At 37.3% G+C, this 25,861-nt stretch overlaps 2 protein-coding genes across 4 annotated transcripts; one reads left to right on the top strand and one right to left on the bottom strand.

Annotated features, from left to right (window-relative positions):
- Positions 1 to 9,790: 9,790 nt before the first annotated feature.
- On the bottom strand, positions 9,791 to 12,094 carry lratd2b (LRAT domain containing 2b). Its single transcript, XM_084088075.1, has one exon. It carries the CDS (start codon positions 10,938 to 10,940, stop codon positions 10,128 to 10,130), a length of 813 nt encoding a protein of 270 aa, XP_083944201.1. The 5' UTR covers positions 10,941 to 12,094; the 3' UTR covers positions 9,791 to 10,127.
- A 1,764-nt stretch (positions 12,095 to 13,858) lies between these two features.
- klhl38b (kelch-like family member 38b) lies at positions 13,859 to 23,990 on the top strand. 3 transcript variants are annotated; one of them, XM_084088073.1, is made up of 5 exons: positions 13,859 to 13,920; positions 14,920 to 15,075; positions 20,693 to 22,046; positions 22,138 to 22,243; positions 22,765 to 23,990. In XM_084088073.1, exons 2-5 carry the CDS (start codon positions 15,068 to 15,070, stop codon positions 23,052 to 23,054), a joined length of 1,758 nt encoding a protein of 585 aa, XP_083944199.1. In that variant the 5' UTR covers positions 13,859 to 13,920; positions 14,920 to 15,067; the 3' UTR covers positions 23,055 to 23,990. The 3 variants fall into 3 exon arrangements, with proteins under 3 accessions (XP_083944199.1, XP_083944198.1, XP_083944197.1); XM_084088072.1 differs by having other exon boundaries at positions 13,859 to 15,075; XM_084088071.1 differs by lacking the exons at positions 13,859 to 13,920; positions 14,920 to 15,075 and adding an exon at positions 19,547 to 20,026.
- The last annotated feature ends 1,871 nt before the right edge of the window (positions 23,991 to 25,861 follow it).

Genomic DNA, 25,861 nt, shown 5'->3' with positions numbered 1-25,861 from the left:
AGAGAGACCTGAAATACCACAATTAGTGCACCAACCAGTCACTACCCTAGCGGTCCAATCTACATGTGGATTGTGAAGGGATAACTATGGGAAGCCAATAATTAAACGGAACTCTGGTGAATGAATCAAGAAAAACTGTCTCTTCTCCTTATGACAACCAGTTTGAAGATGGAGGGGTGTAGTGCAATGGCTTACCTGACCATCCAATGCGGTTATGGTCAGGGGTTCTTGAAGAGAGATGGGCTGAACTCTCAGGTGTCTGTCCGATGTAAAGTCTATCAAATATCCAGCAGCCCCCGAATCAACGAAGGCCAGAAGCTTGGTTGGTAGAAGATTGGTTTCCCCAATCCAGTGAAACATCGAGTGAACCCAGAAGCCGCAGGTCAAGGGAAGGTGATTACTTATGTTCCAGCCCCGTCTTCTTGGATGAGATTTGACTTTTCCCGTCAACTCGGGACAGTTGGACCTGAAGTGGTCTAGCTTTCCACAGATCAAGCAGCATTTCCCCCTCCTGCGTCATTCCCTCTCGGCTTGTGATAGTCTGGACCTTCCCAACTGCATGGGTTCCTTGAAATTCATGGAAGGTGGAGGTGAATCAATGGCACTGCTAGAAACTTGGGGTTCAGGCAGCCTGACCTCCCCACGGCGTTCCTGTATGCGCTCTCGAATGCGGTTGTCCACCCAGAAGTGTCAATAAGGGATTCATGGGCGTCGGAACCATTGTATATGGGTGGGACAAGACCCACCCACTTTTTAAGACCAATGATATTGGACCCACTTACTTTTACCGTCTCTAATTCAGCGCATTTGTCTGTTCGCTTTTCAGAGCCGCCATCAGTCAAATCCAATTATTAGGGAATTCCCTAATAAATTCAAGTCCATTTCACATTATATTTCTCAACGAGCTGCAACTGACGAAAGTAACCCCCCGTTGTACCCTTCAGTCAAATATTGCATTGCAAACATCAATAACAGCTTTAAATTATCATTGCTGGCAAATGACCATGGTATTAGCGGGATAATCCACGGATAGCTGTGCATTTAATGCACGACGTGGAGGCAAAGAACCGCCCGACGTGAAGTGGAGTTTAGTTTACTTGTTTTAATTAAAAGGCACCAGAATAGCCTACATGAAATGGTATTTACTCCAGTAACATTTTTCTGGGGGAGGACCCACCCACTTTTTTTTTTCTTCCGACGCCCATGAAGGGACTCTAAATTGTATTTAATTGTAATTGCATTTACTAAATTAAATTATTTTTAATAATAAATTGTAATAATCTAAATTGTATTAATATGTGTATTATTGTATTAATACTCATGTTTTTACTGTATTTTTCTTATCAAATAAATGCATTTAATAAATAAAAATAAATTTGACTATACCCTACCCCTAAACCAAGCCCTCACATAACCTATAGACATTATTAGATTTAAAACAAGCCACAATTTGGCTGATATTCAGCCCTTTACGTTAGTGAGGCCACCTTGCTAAGTGATCACACAAGTCAGTTTTCAACATATTCAACTGTGATGGCATTAAGTGTTTAGCCAAGCAAGCTTACACACACACACACACGCATACACGCGCATACACACAACTGGCAACTGGCTGGAATTATGGAATCATTCTATGACCTTTTACTGAGCACACAAGCCTTAAATATACCTTTGTAAATCCCTCCCTGCATAACTCAACAGGGTTGATATTGAACTGCTGTTAGTTCCCCATTTTTTCATCTGGTTGCACTCATGTTATTTTTAAGAAATCTTATTGTGCAACTGTTTGAAACACACAGTTCAGAAAAATGGCAAATAATACTCAGTAATCTGAGGGTAACAGGGTGAGTGAATGTGGTGCTCTAAAAGCTTGGGTGCTGTAATTAGCTTATACCTCGTTATCTTCCTGCCCTCCCCATTGCTACATTATGAGGCCTGGTCTTCTAAGGGAGATTGGGTGCCCTGTCAAATCAAACAAACTCCCTCTGTTAGCACTCGGCTGGCTGGTGTTGATAAAATAGAAAAAAACATCATGCTGATGGGAGAGGATTCGCATAAACCAACACCAGCAAGTAGAGCTAATTCATCTTCACTGCTTTACCGATGATGGATAAAACTGGTTATGTAGCCTGAGTTCAATTTATTGATATATTCATGTTTTTGCATGAAATCACACTACTTTTTCACACTTTCATGAAATCACACTACTTTTTCACACTAAGTTTGGGCTCAATTGGTACAAAGTTAATAGTTTTATTCAGCAAGGATGCTTTAAATTGATCAAAATTTACAGTAAAGACAGAGTAAATACTTTTTTTTATTACAAAGAAAATCTAATAAATGCTGTTCCTTTGAACTTTCTATTCATTGAAGAATCCTGATAACACTGTCATAGTTTCCACAAACATTTTAAGTAGCATAATGTTTTTAACATTGATAACAATAATAAATGTTTCTTGAGCTCCAAATCAGCATGAATTAATGATTTGTGAAGGATCATGATGTGACACTGCAGTAATGGCAGCTAAAAATTCATTAGACAGATAAATTAGAAAGAAACGGTTATTTTAAATTATAATAATATTACACAATATACAGTATAAAATTAAATTAAATTTAAAATTAAATTTACTGTATTTTTAAACAAGTAAATGCCTTGGTTGTGGCTAGACTAGTGTTGTAGTCATGACCACCTTAGTCTCGCGTAGCCAGAACTTCAGACTGACAACAGAAGGTCTGGACACTATCGCAGCTTTTCTTGGCCAAGGACTGCCCAAGAGGACGTCTGACCGACATGTAAAGCAACCAATCACAGTTTGTTTTGTTCCACGTCATGTTTAGAGGCATGAAAATGTAAAGTGGATGTCCCTAAAATATCAGACCAGCATGCATCTAATAAATTATTCATTCAAGAAGGTTGTGAAAGTTTAACAGTGCAACAGTGGAGCAGTGAACTTCACATACTTTTGAAAATCCAGCATTTAGTTGATCCTAGTTAGTGCTCATTGTCACAGTTGTAAACACGACAGCTTTTCTCTTCCATGAGGGGCTTTGGCGTTACCATGGCTTTGTTTGGAACATTAAAGAAGTGACACGCACTTCTCCCGGAAATCCTGTAGAATTCAACCAATCAAATGAAGACTTCAAAACTCCTGAAGTGTTTCCCATTTTGTGTGCCACATGCATCAGACATTCAGCTAACAATCTGTGGGCTTCACGTCTGAGGCTGAGACTAAGACAACCTAAACCAAGACAAAGACCATAGTGTGCGACCAAGACAAGACCAAGAGCAAGGCAGGGCGAGACCAAGTCAAGACCAAGACCAGAATAATAATCTCATCTAAGTACTTTTTTTGTTCAAGTTTTGGGGGGCATTTGTTTTAATTTTGGTGGAAATTTTGACATAATTCTAATCCGGCAGACCAGTAACAAAATAAATTAAATTAGAAATAAGTTATTGATTGCATTTGAAGCAGGAAGTTTTACATCCAATCACATTAATAATGTTAACAAATACATCAGACAATGTGACTGCAATTTAGTGATGTCCCCGCAGTTGTGGTCTTGACCAGTCTTGAAATAAAATCCCGAGTCCTCTTAGTCTGAGACCGAAACAAGACCAGGTACAAATACGGTCGAAACCTAGACAAGACCAAGAGCTTTAAATAATGGTCTTGAGACCAAGATCTGTCTTGAGTGCTACAACACTATAGGCATAACATAAGATACTTCTTATGTAACTTTTAAACGGTAGTATTTTTCATTAATTCAGGCAGGACATTTTGAAGGCCCCCCTGTTTTAGACACACCCCATTTAAATAACCAGTAGGCTTTAGTTATGTCATTGCTATGCACCACGATTAGCTATTTTACAAGCCACTAGCAGATGTTATTGGGGGAGGGGCATTCTCATTCAAGAAAGTATTTGATTTGACAAAAATCGTCATCATTATTTTTGATTAAATGTGTAGGCTATATATCATAATCACCTTTTAGTAAATAGGGCCTAGTACACTTAAAAATAGGTGGCTTCAAATCTAATAAACCTAATAAAATAATATATGTATATATACTTAATAATAATATTGTTATTATTATTATTATCTTTCTTCAAATGTAATTGAAAAGTTCTATTAGTAAATTTGTCATTACCCTTTTCATTTGCATGAAAATTGCATATGAAGAAAGATGAGAGAAGCCAGAAACAGGAGTCTCCATAGCACGTTTCAATACATGGGGTCAAGTGAAATAGTTCACTCTATCAAAGTTTCTGACCCAATTTAGATTTTTCCTGAGCCAGTGCTGGGAAATAGATTGGATAATTTGATTCTGACTTGCCCTGGTAATTTTCCGCCTCTGTAAGTGTGTGTATAGGGTGTGTATTTGTAGAGAGCACTACATTGTTCACTGGTAGTGGGTAAAGGAGTGTTGTGTGACTAAAGTGCCAGTCAGAGTGAGCTGGGTGAATACGTGTCACATTGATGATCCTTGGCCTGAAAAAAGTCAGTAACAGGGTCATCCTCTTAACTTGTCAGAACACTGGAGCTTTGCAAACTGACAGGGCCTAAGGGGCATATTCAAAGTGGTCTCTCATTTTCCTGCTTCTCATTTATTGAAGTTGTTTAAAGCATCCGTGGTAGGCTTGATGCAATGTCAGGACTTGTGAATCTCAAAAATCAGTACATAAAATGTGTGTTTGCACTTGTTTATGATGCAGTTTTATAAGAAAAGGGCACAAATTCATCGCCCCTGATCCTTCTTTCTGCTTGAACTGAGGCCGAGTTCTTCAGCACACGGGATGGTTCTGACACCCTCTTTCACTGAGAGTATTAAAACCTAGTCATAAAGAGCGTCATTCACTGCCTCTGTTGCCCTGCATCATGGGGGCACATCAATGGCTCACCAGTGACTGGCCACAAATTAGCCAGACAAGAAACATAGGGAGCTGAACGCTGCCTGTGCTCTGGCAAATATGGGATTAGAGAAGATTCAGGATATGACACAAAAGGGAAGGATGAGTGTCAGAGGAAGCGGAAAAAAGAGCAATGGATGGATTTAAAACTTCATCTGATGCTTGTGCAGCAGGCCATGAATATCATGTCATGAATGAATGGCTGAGGTTTCATCATGACTCAGCATTTTGTCAATCCCAGACAGATGGTTTTCGTCAACAGCAAGTCATAGGCCCGCCTGTGTTGTATTTTTAGAATTAAAAGTTAGTTTAGCACTCATAGAACACATGATGAAGAAATGTTTTCTGTTCTGGCCTTGACTTTCTGAAAACTCAGAGACATTATGGCAGAGTGCTCTCGAGAGAATGGCTTTGACTGGTACGGTACAAACGCCTTAAGTGTTCTTTGGCCAAGGAAATCCTGGAAGCTGTACAGCTCTTCTGATAAGATGTTTCCTGGAACACATTGTTGTGCTCACTGGAATACAGGAGGAGCAGGACTGTTCTGTTCGTTACCAAATAATTGATTCAGTGTCTCCAGATAATATCTTTTTCTATTGTGATATGTTTCTTAGGGAGTTGCTCTGATCGATGACTCTTTTTCACAATCCATTCTTCCTGTGGGCCACAGACTGTCCAAAATTAAATGCTCACTTATACAGAATCTGAATAAATTATGGAAGAAAACATATTAAGAGCAGTCAACACAACAGCTCAGTTGCATATTTATAAATATCTTTTTTATTTATTTATTTTTTTAGGTAAGGCTTCCTAGCGCTGCCTCTCCTGTGTCCCTGAGCTTTCCCAGCTATTCCCAACAATTGTCTGAAGCATTTTCACAAGGATCCTAGGAAGGGTGTTGTACTTCCTCTTGTTCCTCTTATTGTATAAGCAGATAAAAGTCAGAATATCCTTATCTGTACTGAGGAAAATGGCCATTTTGTAAACCATGTGAACCCAAAACCTTGTGGTTTTATTATTTTATTTATTAATTAATTTATTCTAAAAGCTAAGTCCGCTTTGTCTCATGTTTGTTTAGTTAATGCACCTCAGACCAGTGCTTCAATACATTTTATTCCACCGTCTCTCACAATTCCTTGCCAGTGTCAACTAGCTAAAGTGCAAATAATTCTTTCCATTTTGCTCTTCCTTTACATGCCATTGGATATATAAAGATTTAATCTGTCTTTTACTTGCGGGAGACAGTTTTGATTGCTGTTGGGAGTGTAATGATCCCATGTAATTAGTCTCACAATAAATTGCAATAACACATTTCACAGCTGGGAGATGTTGCTTTGTTGCACTGGAATAATCTTCCCTGGAAATGAAAGACTTAGGCTATTTACTGTCTGATGCATGTTTTAACACTTCCTGAGAAATATTATCATCATGTGAAACTGAAATGTATTAAGTTACGGACCAACACAACTAACATCATGTTAAATCGAAATGATTGATTCACATTCAAATTGGATACAAATTGTACTTTTTACTGAACTAAAAGAATCGGTCATAGGTTATGATACAATTATATCCTACCCACAAGGCTATTGTTATGCTATGCTGCATTTTTATTTTTTTATTTTTTTCATTTTTTTGAAAAAAAGAAAAGAAGAAGCCAGTCCAAGGTTTTTATTTCCAAGAAAAATGCTTCATTTCCATTGGTTGTTAAACCAGAAAATTTTCATCATACCTATTTGTGTGAAGCGAATGATGGGATTGAAATGTTTACTTTATTTAGTCTTAATCTGGTCACATTTCTGCTTCTTCACAATTTCTTCCCTGTCCATAAAACACACACACATAAAACCCTGAAGAGATAAGACGTGCTTTGAATTTCATGATACAAATGGTCATAAAAGGTCTTAATTCTAAACTAAAATTCTGCAGGATTACAGCTATTTTAGTCAGGAGAACCTGAATGACTCCTTTCATATCTCAGCTGCAAACTGGAGTTTAAACCCTCATCAGCAATGGAATTATAGATGTAAAAAAAAAATCATCAGGACAATACAGCTTATTATTCCTCATTAGCCTTTTTTCCATGAAAGGGGCATTTTTACCAAATTAGCATAATGCTATTGAAATTGATCTTTTTATTCTATGCAGCGATTTAAATTCACATGATCCATTTGAACTTCAGAGAATGAGCAGCAAATTAAAACTGGATCAGTATCAAGAGAATTCATAGCTATCAAATCAAACAACTGTAAATAATTGTCCCGAGTTACGTGGTCTTAAGTATCTCCAGTTATCTAATTTTTATGGCTATGGTTCAATTATCCATATTATTAAAAATATACCAGAATCAGAAAGAGATTTATTGGCAAGTATATTTGCACACAATGAATTTGTTTTGGTGAGAGAAGAAGCGCCTAGTGCACAGAGACAAAAACAGTACACAGATAGTAAAATAAGATACAAAATATATATATACTGTATATATATAAAACAAAATTGTATGTACATGTGTGCTATATACAAATAGACTAGAATTAACATGGACTGGAATAAAGAGGTAGGGTATCATAAAATACACACACATAGGCTCTCTCTCTCTCTCTCTCTCTCTCTCTCTCTATATATATATATATATATATATATATGAAGAGTTCAGATGCAAAAGCCTCTAAGTGCCATCTGAAATTTTCTTCTAGAATGAGAATTTTTATCAAGCTCGTATACTTAAGTTCAGTAATTTCACTTAAATGACAATTCATAGGTAATTTTCATTGCCATTTAAGTGAAATTACTGAACTTAAATATACGAGCCTGATAAAAATGATCATTCTAGAAGAAAATTTCAGATGGCACTTAGAGGCTTTTGCATCTGAACTCTTCATATATACAACAATTAATCTTTTTTTTACATTTCCTTTGCAATACTAATTTATACATAAATGATGTTATTATAATATAAAAATGAAATATTGGATGGTCATGTTTGCCTCTTGCTATATCAGTTTAGAAGAGGAGCAGCAGGTGAGTGAATGGATTGCTCTCATTTTCTCTCTCTGGAATTCAGACATGTTTTATTATCACCAGCCCTTCTAGTGTAAACAGTCTCAACGTTTCCATGGAAGTGAGGGAGGGTATGAGAGTCAGAGCCACAGTCAGACTAACCCAACAAGCCCTGGCAAAGAAAAGGGATTAGAAAGATAACACATTATAATAGAGTAAGGATATAGGCTGACCAGTTTATGCATTTGTAACTTATGATATAATATAAACAGTATGATGTCAAAACAACAGCTCAATCTGAGGGGGTAATCAGTTGTGTACTTATCATTTAACATCCTGTCCTCTCTTATACAGAAAACCTCACCCTGTTGAGGGCAGTTTGTTTATATGTTGTCTAAGTATTTCCGTGATAGTCCATAAAATCATTGCACTGAAGACAGCAGTGTGGCCCAATGCTTTGTTTGATGTACTGCGTGGTAAAGGAGAGGACAGCTTTATGTGGCTCTTCTCAGAGGATTTGGAGATGAATGTCAATCACTGGGTAGCTGCAAAGACTCTTTTAAAATAGCTATTTTATAGTTTAGTCTCTTTTGTGTGACCTGTGGAGCATCACACACATTTACAGGCATAATGAGTAACACAAGTAATATACTGATAAGATCAAAGCTTAATTATTTGTCTAAACCAGCATGGTTATTTGATGAAAGCGGAGTTAAAAACACGTTTTTTTTATGCTTAAATCTGAGTGTAATCAGTCAGTATCTTAAATTAGATGAGAAATTAGTTTAAATTGAGACTTAAATCTAATTAAGACTTCTAGTTTGAGACACTTCAAAAAGCAGCGGTTATCTTTTCTGAGCATCTGTACATCTTATCGAGCACAGTCAACTTCTGTAGCAGATCTCTACAAATCCTCTCTTCTTTGGCTAAACAAAACTTTCTGTGGGCAGTATTATCTCACAGATACTACCAACCGGGGGGATCTAAAGTCTGGTATGACGAAACAAAAAGACATCAGAAACTCGGAGCCCACATATTTCTCTCTTATTATGTCCCCTTTTTTCCTTATTGAACAGTTGTATTAAATCCCTGATGGGCAAAACAAAAACAACACAAAAGGCAAATATATGCAGCATGAACATAAGTCAGAAGAAGAGAATGATTAATTTCTGCTTACCCAAAACCTAAAGGGATAGTTCCCCCAAAAATGAAAATTCTATCATTTACTCGTTCTTAACCTGTATGAATTCCTTTCTTCTGTTGAACACAAAAGAAGGTATTTTGAAGAATGTCAGTAACCAAACAATTAATGGACCCCACTAACTTCCATAGTATTTTATTATTTATTTTTTATTCTATGGAAGTCAGTGGTGGTTATTCATTTGATATTCATTACGTGGCATAATTCAAAATGATTTAAGTAAAATATAATAAAAATCCCAGGGAGAACACAAACTATATCTTCAGAAATCCTTTCCTCTGAACATTTTACACTCTTGGTTATTACTTAAACAATTTTAATCATATTCATAAATGAATGTTTACTTTTTCCCTTTGGGGTGTTTTTCATCATTAAATGCTTGGATGCTCATGAAATAAATATGATGGAATCAGGAATCATCTCTGGGCAGAAAAAGCTCAGTCGCCATTAACAGACTGGGAAAAAAAATCCATCCATCAAATGGAAGAGTAAATCTGAACTGAACGCTGAAATACATATAAAATGAAAATGTCTGTGTATGAATGAATAACAGGCTTTAATATACCAAGTTCTGTAGCAAAAATATATATGTAGCCTACTTGTTTAGGTAACTGAAGCTGATTAACAGAACGCTGTATTGATTATATCACAATCCTATGTTGAAGAACAAAACCGTATTAAGTAAAAAATAATCAGACTTTATTGAAATAATATGTGTCAAGGGAATACATACTATGAATGAGATCATTATAATGGAAAGGCTTTCATAAAACGTTCCCTTGGATGTGAATACAGCAAAGTGAGGGAATAATCATGTCCTTAATAAAAAAAAACACCAGGATTATCATTGCTAACAAGCTGGAGTTGTCCAATTTATAAAAGTGCTGCTGACAGAAAACTCTCTTGAGAAACAGATGAAATTGCAACACTGCCGCTGTGCTTGAGGTGATTACAAATATCCTCCATGATGAAGCTGTTTGTCCACTAGACTAGAGAACCTCCCTATTTGATCCTTCAGTTACAATTGTAATCATTCTCAGTGTCTTCTGTGCCATTTAAATGATTCTCCAGTTCCTGTATGACGGCTTCCCTTCCCATTTGGTCGTTTCTCCTCTTTTCCATGATCAAATCCTCTAAACTTTGAAAGTCCAAAACGTGACTTTTCTTCTCAGACAGCTGCAGTTTCATCTTGTACGGCTGCTTTCCAATTCGAATCTCCCCTCCAATTTTGAATTCGCGTTTGCCAAACCTGCACCAGGCAGCGAAGCATTCAGAGTTCTTCCAGCAAACATCTCGCTCTTTCATCCCCACTTGCTCCATAGCATTCTGCACCACGACATCCGGGCTCAGCGCGCGGAACTTATACAGGTCGTTAACAATTCTGCCCCTTTTACCTTGACTTGCGTCCAAAAGAAAGTCGCATTTAATCTCGTTTCTATAAAAATGAACTACCTGTAGGTCGCCAACACATACTGCCCAGTGCGGGTACTGGCCGATAGCCACAAACTCCACCAGGTCACCGGGGTTGCACTTATTCGGTAAGTTCTCGCACGACAGCGTTCCCACTTCGCCGAACCTGCTGTTTCGTTCGTATATACACTCGTCGCGATAATAGACCGCGCATTCTAATTCATTGCGGCAGTCGTAATGTTTCACATCGTCCTTTTCTGTCTCCTCGATGTTGTCCTCTAGCTCGTCGTCATCCGCAGAGAAAATATAAGACACGCCAATCCGTGGAGTGTCGTCTTCTGGGTCGAATCCATTAGGGTCAGTCGTGGGTAATTCATTGTAATTCAAATGGGTAAGTTTCTCCACTTGATTCCCCATAACAATGTCTGAAACTCGTGTGAACAATTTCGCGTCCCACCTGTATCGGGATTTCAAAAACGCAACACGTAGGCTAATCCGGCTTTGGAGCCCCGTTCAGGTCTAAGTCCATGTCTTCTTTTTATCAGCGAATAGTTTGGAGTAATTAGCCTACGTGATGTAAGTTTTGGCATATCATACAGTTATCCGAACTGTTTGCAAGCAGTTAGATATTGTTGAGTTTCAGTCTGCGTTCCGAACAGGTGCGTCTCACCTGCTCACTTCCTGGTGTGAGCCGCAGACAGGGGAAGCCCATCAGATACAGAGGTGAACCCACGGGGAGCTAGTCCTGCAGTTAACGTCCTCTGTAAAGAATTGTTCTTTTGATGATTTGTTTCCTCTCTTTCCACGTAATAGATGATGTCCCGGACCCTTTGAAGTTATGGCAAAGGCAGAAACAGCGCTCTGTGTAAAATAGTAGCGAGCATGGTAATGTTTACTCAAGGCACGGTCAGTTAAAGAAACAGCGCACATTTAGACTGGATTCTGGAAGCGGATTTAGTTTTTTTCAATGAACTAAACTCACTGAGAGCTAGTCTACAGTTTAAAGATTACCTTTCTGACCAGATGCTTATACTTTATAATCTACATACATAAATACGAGAGTGGATGCCAGTTAACTGGTTTTCATTGACTTATAGCGTCTTATCTGAACTTTAAACTCAAACATGTTTAGATTTTCAGACATCATGATGACGCAATAGCCTAATACAGAGTAGCCTACTTCAAATCAGTTCTTTAAAATCTTAAATCTATAATTACTTATTAGCCTATACAAAGAGTGCAAATTATTGATAATGAACCCTTTTAAAATGGTGATAAGTCGTCATAATTGGGTAAACTTCTGTAGCGGTGAAGAGGACAACAACAGCAAATATAACTTTTGTATTCCCATTTGCTTCAATATAAAAAGAAAAGATCCATGATAGCGTTTCCATGACTTTCCAAAAGAGGGGAAAATATATAGAGACTGATTACAGCAGTTAGAAGAGAGAATGGTGTGAAATTTGATGTCACTCAGTCGTTGTATTAGAAGCACCTTTGCACCAGTGTTAATTTGTTTTTGTTTTAAGCCTAATTAACTGCCAAGGTAATATAACACAAAGCGCTATGTACATTTAAAAAGAATTAAAGTAAAATTTCAAAAATTGTACTAGATTTGGACATTTAAGAATGCCTTCATATAAGGTCAAAGAAAACAATTTGTGTGCAACAAATTTGTGTGACCAAATTGAACCTTATTTTTCACCCTCAAACGAAATTCCAGATAGTGTGGATTCCAATTGAAATGACTGGATTTTGCCTGCGAAAAATTGCGGTACAACGGTAAATGTATCCCCACCTTTAATAACCACAGTTCTACACCGGATGCGACTGTTGTCGTGCCACGTCGCGCCGCAACACCTTGAGGCTGTCGACAATGTTAAAGCGTTGCATTGTGTATTGTCTGAATAGGTACTATATTTTTATTTTTATTTACTTCACGGCCGTTAAAAAAGTACACCCTATATTGTATGAATATGAATGAAATTTGGACATAGCATACTATATCCTCCATATTGTTAGTCACGTGACCTACCAGCATCAGTTGCATTGCTTCACTTCCATTCATAAATCCTCTCCCATAGCCTCACAGGATAGTAAAGTGTCCATCGAATGCGTACTTCAGAATCTCGGCAGAAGTAGGTCATCCGGGGAATTTCCGCCTACTGGTTTTTTTTTAATGGCATGCGTCCCAATATGCATAATATCCATCCTAAATAATATGTGAGATTGCAATAGGCTAAGTGTGTCCCAAACAGTCTATGGTCCCAAAGCATAGTATGTTGAAAACAGTATATCAAAAGTCCCCGGATGGTCTACTATTTCTGGTAGATTTTCGAAGTGTGGATCCGTGCATAGGCCTACTATAACGGCTAATATTGCCCACAACCCATTGCTCTTTGCAGGAGGATTTGGTTCAGAACAACAAACACAAATAAAAAGTGTTAAAATAAATAACCAACAGTTAAATAGAGAGGTTTAGATAAAGGGGTTTGAGTGACTAATAATCAACATTTAACCTGATAAAAATGTAATCCATGTTATATATCATCTGCAACAACAATGTGGACTTTTATAAAGATCTGTTTGGCCAATCAACTTTTAAATGCATTATTATGCAAACACATGAGGAAAGTTCTCTGCATGAAAGACCCATGTCTGGCAGATCAACGTTCTCTCCAATACAGTAGGAAATTAAAGTAAATGAAATCTGGAGGATTTTAACTGCAGTGACAAGATGATTGACAGGTCAGTTTACAGTGACAGATTGCTTGTAACTATGCCTGTTAAATACACAATTTAATGACATGATAATATGTCCCAAAGCTTGTCTACTCTTTTGCTACACAATTTTTCTTTGCAAAAAGAGTACATACTTTTGGGGCTTAGTATTAGGCGAATTGGGACACATTCGGACATACTATATAGGGAAGTATTCAGTTTCGGACGCAGCGATTGTGTTACCCTACTTTTTTGTGAAGAGGTATTACTGTAACCAACAGTTTTTTGATCGCTGTTTTTAGTGGACAGTGCATCAACAAAATAGTGTCAGTATATATTGCTTTATTATGGATTCAGACATTACAAATATATTGTAAAAAAAAAATCATTATATCAAATTATATATATCAATTTGAATTTTTAAATTTTTATTTAATTAAATCAAGGCTGTGAGTGACAGTGTTCAAATGTATTTTCTCAGAAAAAAAATCACTGTGACAAGAAAAACTGGGCATGATCTAAGAAATGAAGACAGTACAACCAAATTAAAATTAACTGTGCTGTACATCTATTTCTAACAGCATTGTTTGCATTTGTGAAAAATTATAGGCTAATGGTGTCTACCCTGAAAAGAGCCAGTGGCAGTGGCAGCATCTTCAGAGGCGTCTCCTAGGAGGTACTTCAGCTTCTGGTATCCAGTCCGGGGCAGGAGGGTCTGTAAAACACTGCAGTGTTTAGTCCTGTGTTGTGGATTGACAAACAGTTAGCCTCTGGCTGTCAGTCCATCACCCCCAGTACAGGGGCTTCTCCTGCCCAAAAGCGTGCCTCAGCTCTTAATTACCTAACTTAACAGCTGTCCAGTCTGCTGTGTATTTGCTCATATCTGGCTGTCGCCGTGAGGCATATCACCAGACACAAGCCGGGTGTCCATCTCCCAGTGCCACATCAAAAAAACATCCAGGCTCATGACAGTCTCTTCAGGCCAGATACACCTGCTCCCCTAATATTAAAGCATTAATAGTAAATCTCATTAGCATATTGTGCTTATATAATGAATTATGTATGTGCCAAAACAAATATACTTTAACATTTTGTTAATTGCATACACAAATGATACTGCTTTATGATTCAGAAATCAGTCTTCAGAGTGACATTTTCACTGAAGCCTTGTGTTATAAAGATCCACACACCCTTCATCTCTATCCTGGTGAGTAAACAGAGGAATTTCAACGACCTGACATTTCAGGATTGGTCTGACACTACCACAGGAATTCCTCTGAGTGTTCAATCTCTACAAAGATTTTTTATTTTTTTTTTAAGTTTCCTTCACTCTAGAGCCTGTACTCTGGCCATTTTGAATGCCAGGGCACCTTGTGTCAGTATGCCTGTGACACCGTATGAAGCTGTCTGCCACCGCTGAGGATATAAAGATAAACAGCATTGCCTTCACACTGACTCGCTCTGTGAAAGAACTCATTATTTAGTTTCCTCAACTGTTAAAAAAAGACGTCTGGAACACAACACCTCCAAGAGTAAACAAAATAGGGTGAAAGTGCCACACTAGTGGGAATGCGTCTGTTTTTTTTCTTCCAGTGGCTATGCACTGGTTACATCAGAAGAATTTTAAGCAGCTAATAGTAAGCCCCTTAAGACCCCTCTTTCTCTGATTCCAAAGGCAACTGCACTCCATCAAAGGTGTATTATTGCTGAAGGTGCATGGCGTGCGTCTGTTGGTGTCATGCCGATGAAGCCATACCAAAAGCCTGGACTGGCTGCAGAGAGAGAAATGAAAAGAAGGAAGAGAAGATCATCAGGTGACAAAAATGTTGAGGTGAAAATTACATAGATATGTTAATGTTATTGAATGCAACTCTGATATGTGCAGTTCAATTTCCCCACAATTACGCTGATGTTTTTCTTTAATGAATAGAGCTGTGTGTTGTTGTCCCATAATACACTGCGGGTTACCTTAAAAAAATCATGAGAGCACTTTTAGGTAGTTTAGTGATCACTAATATTGAGTGCAGTGAAACATTTAGGCTATTTGTCTAATCATAATACCCAACACGTGTGATGACTAGTCTATTAGGACATATTTTTTCACAGTAAGTTCATAAGTATCATTTGAGCTGCACTGACCTCTAGAGGAACATGACATTTTAACAAAAATATAGCTCTCATGCTACAAAGTAACACGCCAGCAGGTAGGGCTGTTAAATCGATTAATCGCATCTAACATAAAAGTCTGTGTTTACATAATATATGTGTATATACAGTATATTATATATATATGTATATATATAAAATATAAATTTCTGTGTGTGTGAATGTGTGTATACTGTATATACACACACATTTATATTTATACATATAGACTGTATCTATATATACTGTATGTATATATAAATAAATAGTGTATATATATATGTGTGTATATATATATATATATATATAAAAACTGTATACACACACATATATTTATACATATATATATATATATGTGTGTGTGTGTGTGTGTGTGTGTGTACACACAGAAATATATACAGTATGATATACAGACCCTTTCCAAAAAATTTGAATATCATGGAAAAGTTTATTTATTTCCATAATTCCATTCAAAACGTTAAACTTCCATAGATTATAGATTCAGGGCCCACAACTTAAACGATTTCAAGTATTTAGTTGTTTATTTGTACATAATTTGGGCTTCCAGCTCATAAAACCCACGAAAACAGGATTTCCAAAAATTAGAATATTACATGAAATCACACAGTAATCACAGTGATACCATGGCCATTGAACAGGTTTTGGTTCTTTTGGCAGTGTGGGCAGGTGCAAATCCTGCTGGAAAATGAAGTCAGCATCTCCATAAAGCTTGTCTGCTGAAGGAAGCATGAAGTGCTCTGAAAATGTCCTGGTAGACGGCTGCGTTGAGTGGACAGCACAGTGGACCAACACCAGCCGATGACATGGCTCCCCAAACCAACACAGACTGTGGAAACTTCACACTGGACTTCAAGCATCTTGGATTGTGTGCCTCTCCATTCTTCCTCCAGACTCTGGGACCTTGTTTTCCAAATGAGATGCAAAATTTGCTCTCATCAGAAAAGAGGACTTTGGTCCACTGTGCTTTATTAAATCCAGAGTCAACGCAGCCGTCTACCAGGACATTTTCAGAGCACTTCATGCTTCCTTCATTTTCCAGCAGGATTTGCACCTGCCCACACTGCCAAAATAACCAAAACCTGGTTCAATGACCATGGTATTATCACTGTGTAATTATTGTGTGATTTCATGTAATATTCTAATTTTTTGAAATCCTGTTTTCGTGGGTTTTATGAGCTGGAAGCCCAAATTATGTACAAATAAACAACTAAATACTTGAAATCGTTTAAGTTGTGGGCCCTGAATCTATAATCTATGGAAGTTTAACGTTTTGAATGGAATTATGGAAATAAATAAACTTTTCCATGATATTCTAATTTTTTGGAAAGGGTCTGTATATATATATAAAGATTTCTTTTTTTTAGATCTGTTAATGTGTGTATTTAAGAAATTAGTGAAATATGTTTAACATAATATTTTATTATGTTCACATTCACTAAATTTAATATTTAATTAGGGTCAGAAATCAATTCATTAATTGCAATTTGTTTTGACACAAAAATATACAGCTGCCTTAATATTTATCAACAGCGTCTCTCACAAAGATCATCATATTTAAGGGTCCCTAACATCAACAAGTTTGCAAACTCTTGCTGTAGACAATATAATGTTGCTAACGTTCCAGTAGTTTGTTTCATTTCACAAGGATTTTCTTAGATATTCTCTTTTTCTTGCATTTGTTAACACTATAAAATGTCCATACCGGACTGCTGATTACATTACAGCTGGTTTGTTTGCTCTGAACTTCAAAGAAGAAGCTTCAGTATTTGCTGTGTGGTGATGGTAATCAGAACTTTTGCCACCACTCTGAAAGTGGAACATTTTCTCCAGGCTCTTATCAGAAAAAAGGCCGGAAGAAGTAGGTCATTCAGATCTGACACATGACCCAATTTGCTATCTCACTATTTGCCATGTTCCCTTATATTTCTGCATGAGCGAAGCAAACTATGTAATATATCACTGTCATACTGATCTTTTAGAGGTCAGCCTGCAATTCCCAATGGACATATTGCAATTTGCATTGCAACTCTATCAGTGGCACCACCTAATATGATGATATTGTAGAGCAACATGCACAAGCACTTGTTGCATGAATCTACCCTGTGTAATAATCTGTGTGTTACAAAAAAATTCAAATATAGTCCTCAAAAATAATTATTTTGCGCTGAAGAGAGAGGCTCTTGTTTTATGGTGGTCTGTTTTTTAAAATGTCTGTTGTAGCATTTGAGGAGGATCACAAAGGAGTCCATGAAAGGAACCAAAAGATGAAAGTGCTCTTCAAAATGCATCAGACATTGTGCTTTAATATATCTAAAACCCATGCTTCTTTCCATTATGACTGCTTTTCGCTCTTCTCATAATGCCTGGCAAACAGAAATTTCATTTGTAAAGTAGGCACTGTTTTGGTTAGTGTCAATTATTATAATGTACAAAGGCTTGTGTTCATTGAACATGCAGGAGTGACATAAACAAAATGCTGCACTTTTACATGTAGATTATAAGAATAAGAAATTAGATATAAAGGTATATTCGAAGTTATAAAATAATTCATTATATTATTTACAAATATTTAAATATTTAATATAATTATAATAAAATATAATTTAATTAATTAATATACTTGTATATATAAACATATTATACTATAACAATATAATATATTTATAAACAGTGTAATAATAGTGAGGAATAAGCTATAAAATAATGTAAAATATATATATATATATATATTTTATATCATTTTAATAAAACAATTTAATTAATTAATATACTTATAATATTATAGTAACAATATAATTAATATAATATAATATATTTATATACAGTGTGTAGTAATAATAGTGAGGAATACAAATGGCAGAAGTTTTTGGAAAATGTCTAGAGGTCATAACCCTCCATCTCTTGGTGTGACTGTTATTTACCCTTCATTTACTCATGCAGCGATAAGCAGGGTTAATCGGGGAGGATGCTCTCCCTGAGGCACAGGCACTGAATTGAGTGCTTAGAATGAGATAATTAGCAACTGCACAACAGACTCACAGTAATGTAATGTGGATGCTGTAGAGCAGAGCGGATCTTAGCACTGCTGTGTACCTTTCAAGATATGTAAAGTATCTGCAGGCTTTAAGAGTTCTCCCGACAGGTTGCGTATCAAGATTTCTACCAAGAGACTGTTATTTTCATAGAGTGGCTCTGGAGAATTTAAGGTCCCAACATTCTCTGCTACCGAACATCATAGGCATTCTTATGATTTTATTGGTAATATTTTGCCTGTCATCTTTTCAAAGGTAGAAGTTCAAAGGGATTACTCAAGCCATTTCTAGCCTTACAGTGGGTAGGGTGGAGCTGAAATGTGTTTACTATGAATTTCTTAACCTGACATTCTAGTTTCCCCATTTTTCTTCTTCACATCTTTATTTCACTCAGCCACTGCAGCAAGTTTTGTTTTGTTTCTTAATGTCCATTACAAGGCTTGAGGACATCATGTTTGAAAATAATCAAAATATCTTTATTATATTGTTAAATGTAGCCTACATCTACATGTATCTGTTTGATTTTTTTTTCTCTGCTTGATCAAATGTGGAGACTGTTGTTGCTTGTATTAACAACATATTATCATAAGGTACATGAGAACATATTTATTTGAAGTTGTTGAACATTTTACATTACAGCATGTGAAACAGATGACAGCACAGGTGCAACTATTGCGTAATGCCTCTCAGGTCACAAGAAACCCCAGTAGCCTACAGGGAACTAACACAAGATGGCGCTGTTTATCTTAAAGCGCATTTTTTCTGAAGGCCCTCAGTAGTTCATGCAAAGAATCTTATTGTTGAAAAGTTATAGATTAAGATTATAAATAATAATTGTATTCGTTTAGTTTTTTATACATACATTACTTTACATTAAAATAGTTTATTAATGCTTATGCAACTTCATACGCCTACAGTGCAGGACACTAAATTACCAAGACTATGTTCAAACAATAACCCAGTCACTCAGCGCTGTCTAACTTATACCTGGCTGCGTTATATAACCTTTCAGCTGTTATATCTCCTCATTCTGAACTTTCATCATCCCAGAGTTTGTGACGACTGCTGTAGTAACACAGTGCTGGCTTTTGGGGGGATTAGTTTAGAAACGGGGGTCAAGCACACAGCAAACTCTTAGAATAGCTTTTGGTCACAAGTGGTGTTGTTTACAGCCTCGGTAAACATACACACGTTGTGGAGCATGGAGCAATTCAGACACGCGATGCAGACGGTGAAGAAACATGTTGTGTTATGGAAAAACAGAGGGGGTGAGGGCGTACCATGATGAGGTGTTAGCGGGACTTGCTCCAGTTCTGACAGAGAAGAGAGATTTCTATTTTTAGGGAGACTGGAATGTACACTGAGGCCTCTCGAAGGATTTCTGAACAACAAATAACATACCGCGGTCGCCCCAGTCTCTATAAACATCCACCTGCCAAACTCTGAAAGTGAACTTTCAGAATCAGAAGTGAACTGTTTTTTGAAAACAGAGGGACGAGTTTGAGCTCTGCTTGAGTTTTGATGATACATAGGCTATATATTTACAGGACCATCTAGAATGTGCTTCAAATCATCTGAGACAAGGTAAGGCAAGATATGACTGACACATCAGGTCTCCAAGCAGATGCTTTGACTACAGGCACAATAACACCTGTGTAGTTTGTCTATAACTGCATGGCATTTTGGTTAGTTTTTCATGATATGTCAGTCTGCAGGCAAACTGCATTGTTCTAGTCTTGGAAGATTAAGATTAATGTGATTGTGTGATGAACTTGCAGAATTGTTAATTGATGAAGGGAATCATTTCCTTGCTGCCATTCCTTTGATATCTTAAAATGTGCAATTGCAGATTTATTTTAAAAATCTGTTTCACGGATGCAACTTCACACTCATGTTCATTGAATCAGTCATATTATTTTATTTATTATATAATTATAAATATAATTTTATATATATATATATATATTATACACACACACACACACACACACATACAGATGTATACTGCAATACTGTAAATACTATTATACATATAAATACTAAATGTGTGTGTGTGTGTAAATGTGCAAATATAATATCACTTAATTTTCAAAATCACTAGATTTAAAAAATGAAATGGTTATAGGAAATGCATCTGAACTGTTGCCATAAGAGTTTTTATGTGCATAAGAGAAATGTGTATGTAACCGATATCCTAACTGAAGAAAATATCTTATGATTATAAAACTTTTGTCTTTTTTCCCCCCACAGCTTAGATGATCCAATATCAGATGTCCTGCATTTTAAAGACAAAGACCTGATCTCAACCCTCCTCCTGGAGCTGAACACCTTGAGGAAGGACCACATTTTCACTGATGTTGTTCTTTGCTCTGAGGGCAAAGAGCTCCCATGTCACCGCAATGTTCTGGTGTCCAGCAGCCCCTACTTCTACGCAATGTTCTGCAGCTGCTTCCTGGAGACCCAGAAGCCCCGGATAGACCTCCAAGGTGTTCCTTATGACATCCTTGCGAGTATAGTAGAGTATGTATACACAGGGTCCGTCAGCATCACCATGGAGCTGGTTCTCCCTCTGATGCAAGCCGCCTCTATGCTTCAGTACGGAAGGCTTTTTGAGGCCTGCTCGACCTTCTTGCAGACCCAGCTCAGTCCAGACAACTGCCTGAGCATGATCCGGCTCTCTGAAATCCTGCATTGCCCTAGCTTGCAGGAAAAAGCAAGAGAACTGGCTGTGAAGAGCTTCTCTGATGTGGTGGTCTCCGAGGACTTCTGCGAACTCTCGCTCCCCGAGTTGGTGAGCTACTTGGAGGACGACAAACTGTGCGTTGAGGAGGAGCAAGTTTTTGAGACTCTTCTAGCTTGGATCCACCATGACCCGTTCTCCAGACGTAGCACTATCCACGACTTGTTCCGTCGCGTGAGGCTGAGACATGTCCATCCTTCCTATCTTTTCCAGTTTATCGCCAATGACCCTTTAGTCCAGTCATCTTCTTTATGCATAGAGATCATCGAATCCGTTCGCCGCCTTCTTTTTTCTGTCGGCACTCATTGCCCTGGCGATCTTGAGCTCCTTTGGGCAGTGCCACGACGGAAAAACTGCAAGGAGGCGCTTGTAATAGTGGGAGGTCGTAAGGATGGTGAGCGGACGTCTCGTGAGGCGCTACTCTACGACGAACAGACTCGCTGCTGGCAGTGTCTCGCAAAAATTCCGCTGCGCCTTCACCGGCCCTCTTATGTCTGCATGCACAGCATCCTTTATGTGCTCGGGGGTTTAACCATGACAGCAGGAGGGCAGTGCACAACTAGCAACACTGTGTACACGCTTTCTCTGAAAACAAACCAGTGGAGAGTTGGAGAACCCATGCTGACGCCTCGATACGCCCATCAGAGCTCTACCTACCTGCATTTCATTTTTGTTCTGGGTGGATTGACAGCTGACGGACAGCTGTCAAATTCGGTAGAGCGATACGACACCATGTTCAACCTATGGGAGGCCATGGCCCCCATGCCCACCGCAGTTCTGCACCCAGCTGTAGCCGCACATGACCAGAGAATATACGTGTTCGGAGGGGAAGACGCCATGCAGAAACCAGTTCGAATTATCCAGGTTTGATATTTCAGGCTTTTTGGGATGTTTAGTTCTACACAGAACAAATTTTAATGATTTTGCAGTGGTAAAAGATGTTTGTTCTTGATAGGTGTACCACATTGGAAGGAATCTTTGGTATAGGATGGAAACCAGGACAGTGAAGAACGTCTGTGCACCAGCTGCTGTGATCGATGATAAAATCTACATTGTAGGCGGTAAGGAGGGCTTTTTTGGTAGTTTTGTGAATATAATGTTCCTGCAAGTTGGTTTTGAGTTCACCATGAAATTAATTTTTGCGGAATATTGAAGATCCCTCTCCTCCAGTAACCTGTCACTCATATGAGATTGCAGCAATTAGCAAATTACAACAATACAATAAATTTTCCCGCCTTAAATTTTTTCTTGTTCGAGATGTCGTTTCACTCAGAAATACACTACCATTAAATATTTAAATACTTTTTGAAAGAAAACATATTTTTGATGGATCTTAAGACTGGAGTATTGGTTGCTTTGCTCCAAAAGTAAAGCAGTTGAAAATTCAGCTTTGCCATCACATGAATAAATTACATTTTAAAATATTTAAATAGAGAACAGCTATTTTAAATTCTGATCAAATAAATGCAACATTGGTGAGCATAAGGGACTTATGACCAGTAGTGTACATCACAATAGGGGAAAAAAGACTCTCAATTTCCATTTCATGCAACTTTAACTCTCTTTTTTTATTATTTAACAGGCTATACAAGAAGAATGCTAGCATATGATGTTAAAACCAACAGGTTTGAAAAATGTGAAAATATGAAGGCCAGGAAGATGCATCACTCTGCTGCTGTTGTGAATGGCAAGATCTATGTCACGGGGGGGCGCTTCATTAACAGTGACGAGAGTGTGGAAGACTCAGACGGCTTTGACTTCTACGACCCAAAGACAGACTCATGGGTGTCGATGGGAACTTTGCCATTCAAGCTATTTGACCATGGCTCAGTAAATCTGGTCTATCTCTCTGATAAGTTTTTGCCTACATGACTGTATTAATATTGACAATGTAGCTTAGTCATATCATACAAGCTTAAATGTGTCTGTCTCCAACCAAAATTATTGGAGTGCTCAATTTGACAGTTCATACTGAGAAAAGAGTAAAAATGGAGAGCATATTAAGACAGCAACGCAATGAGACACATTTTTCGAAGCTCTCTGTCGGTGTTTGCACGTGTTGCCTTTTGAATGTGTGTGAGGTTATTAGTAAAATAACTATTAAAGTTATAGAAATATCTGAAATAGCCAAATAGCTGGAAGATATTTCAAATTAAGCTCAGGCCATATAGCAGATGGAAGCTTTTAATTTCAAGTGTCTTTTAGATCACCTGTTTAATGAACAATTAAATCATATTAGTGTTTACTAAAGAATACACATTACCTTTGAACTTGAAGAGTTTCAAATTCTGTATTATTTTGCACTTGACACTGAATAGTTGCACATTGTTTGTTTACATGTGTACTTTTGTTTAAACATTCCTTCTTTTTGTAAATTGATTATTTATTCATGTTTTTCCCCCCCAAATATTTTACATTCTTTTAAAAATGGATGTGGAACAGTTATACATGCAAAATGATTTTACTATTAAATTCTTCATCAAAACTAATAATGCTTCTTTTGTGTGTTATTTGTAAATTGGCTTATATGGCTGTATAGAATTTAAAGGGATAGTTCACCCAAAAAATAAATAAATAATCCTGTCATCATTTATTTAGCCTGATGTCATTCTAAACTTGTATGACTTTCTCTCTTCTGCAGAACACAGAATACTATAAAAGAAACTGATGGAGAATTTCATTGTATGAGCTAAAACAACAATACTTTAAACAATATTTAGAAAGAAACTCATACAGAAAGTTTGGAATGACATGAGTAATTGAATTATTATTAAATTAATTTTTTTGGTGAATTGTCCCTTTAATAGTTAAGTAAAAAAAAAAAAAAAAATCTGTCAATAGTTTACTTATACATTATATGTAATATATATTCAATTTGAAATTAAATGCATTTTAAAATCATGTTCTGATGTGACCTATATATTGATCATCCTACGTAGATAGATATAAGATACATACAAGATATGCAACTCATCACATGACATGACACAGAAGGTGTGAGGACGTAAGGCAGCAGATGTGTGAGAGAAATGTGTCTGGGTATATGTGTTATTTCCCTGTCTGTGTCTCACATGTCTTCCTGTCACTCTCAGACTGTAACAGGTGTCAGCATGCCCAGGCATGAAACTGTGAATTGCAAAGAAGACTATGATGAGCCATTAAGAGACTTGCTACTGTATTATGAATGCTGTGAAATGTGGTATAAATTCCCAATACCATTTCACTTTATCAACACACTCCAACAAACCTTAACATGTTTATACAAGTCCAACTGATGTCAAGTTTGACGAATGTGCTTTTATTAGACACATAATATTGCATTATGCAATAGTCTGTTGACTCATTGACATTAAGCATGGTAAAACGTGAACAACAAAGTGTGTTTTTTACGATTACCCAATGCACTGTGAGATCCTTAGTACTGCATGTGCTGTTTGGGGTTTGAATTGATTATATTACATCAAACCTGTTCATATCAGAACATTTCGTGCTGTAGCTTGTTCTTTTAGGTCGGAGATGATGAGATTCAGTCCTTGGGGGCCATAGGTGATCTGATGTTATTTTGGGAAACAAACAAGGGAGAACTTTACACCCCCAGAATCATGTGGCTGGCCCAGGTTGCAGATTTGTTGGTCAAGGATGTAAAATGAAACATGAGGGAATGATGAAATTGGTGTAAGAGCAACAGCAACAGGTGTGTTAGTGAGCAAGCTAACACATGTGATGTGTATGTGATCATGTGCCGCGTCCACCAACATGAACACAAAACAAAAACAGTTCTAGACCGTTCCATTTACTTCATCACATTAATGTTTTACATTTAATGCCTTTTAATTTACTTGTATTGCTCTTGTTCAACAGACAAATGTTGTGCTTTTCTTAACTTTAAATCATAAAATGGAAATATGATTGTCATCTAGCCGTGTAGATGTCTAGGAAATCCCCTCATAGCACTTGTCCCCAAGCTGAGAGCCGAACAGTGAGCATGGCTTGGGAAAAGATATTTTAGGAGAGGAACAAATGTCACGTTGTTGAATGTATTTGCCTCGCAATGGAAGCAAATGCCTTCCTGATGTGCTGTTAAACCTTTGGAATGAAAACCTAATGGAATTGGTCTCGCTCCACAATGTTACTAAAACATTTTGAACATATTTTTTAAAAAGTTTAGACTACAGTAACATACTTTTGCTGGATATCTGCCTAAATGACTCTATTTTCTTTTAGAGCTGCTGTACAGGCGAAATGAACTGAATCATTTTCCTGTTATCACTGTAAAGCTGCTTTGAAACAATCTGTATTGTATAAAGCGCTATATCAATAAAGGTGACTTAACTTGACTTGGCTTAAATGTTGTGCTTGTTAATGTTTCCTAAATTCCAGTGTGGAGGTCAGATTAAACCATGACTATATATCATCACTAATCATTCTTCTTGATCAAATTATGAATTAATCAAGTTGATAAATGAACAAAAATACATTTATGATTTATTGTATATGCCACTACAGGGCTCTGTGCACCTTTTGCATCCTTCTCAACTTACCAGACTGGCAAGGGGCAATAGAGAGACCTGTTCTGGAGTCTTCTACTCTACTTTAAACACAGTAGGCATAGTTTACTGCACCCAGCCAAGTCAGGTTACATTAGCACTGCACTGGTGAGGAGACAAATTGGTTGAGAA

The sequence above is a fragment of the Abramis brama genome, assembly GCF_963993115.1.
Source record: "Abramis brama genome assembly, chromosome: 17".
In the NCBI taxonomy this organism is placed as follows: domain Eukaryota; kingdom Metazoa; phylum Chordata; class Actinopteri; order Cypriniformes; family Leuciscidae; genus Abramis; species Abramis brama.
This window is presented reverse-complemented; position numbering and strand designations above follow the sequence as displayed.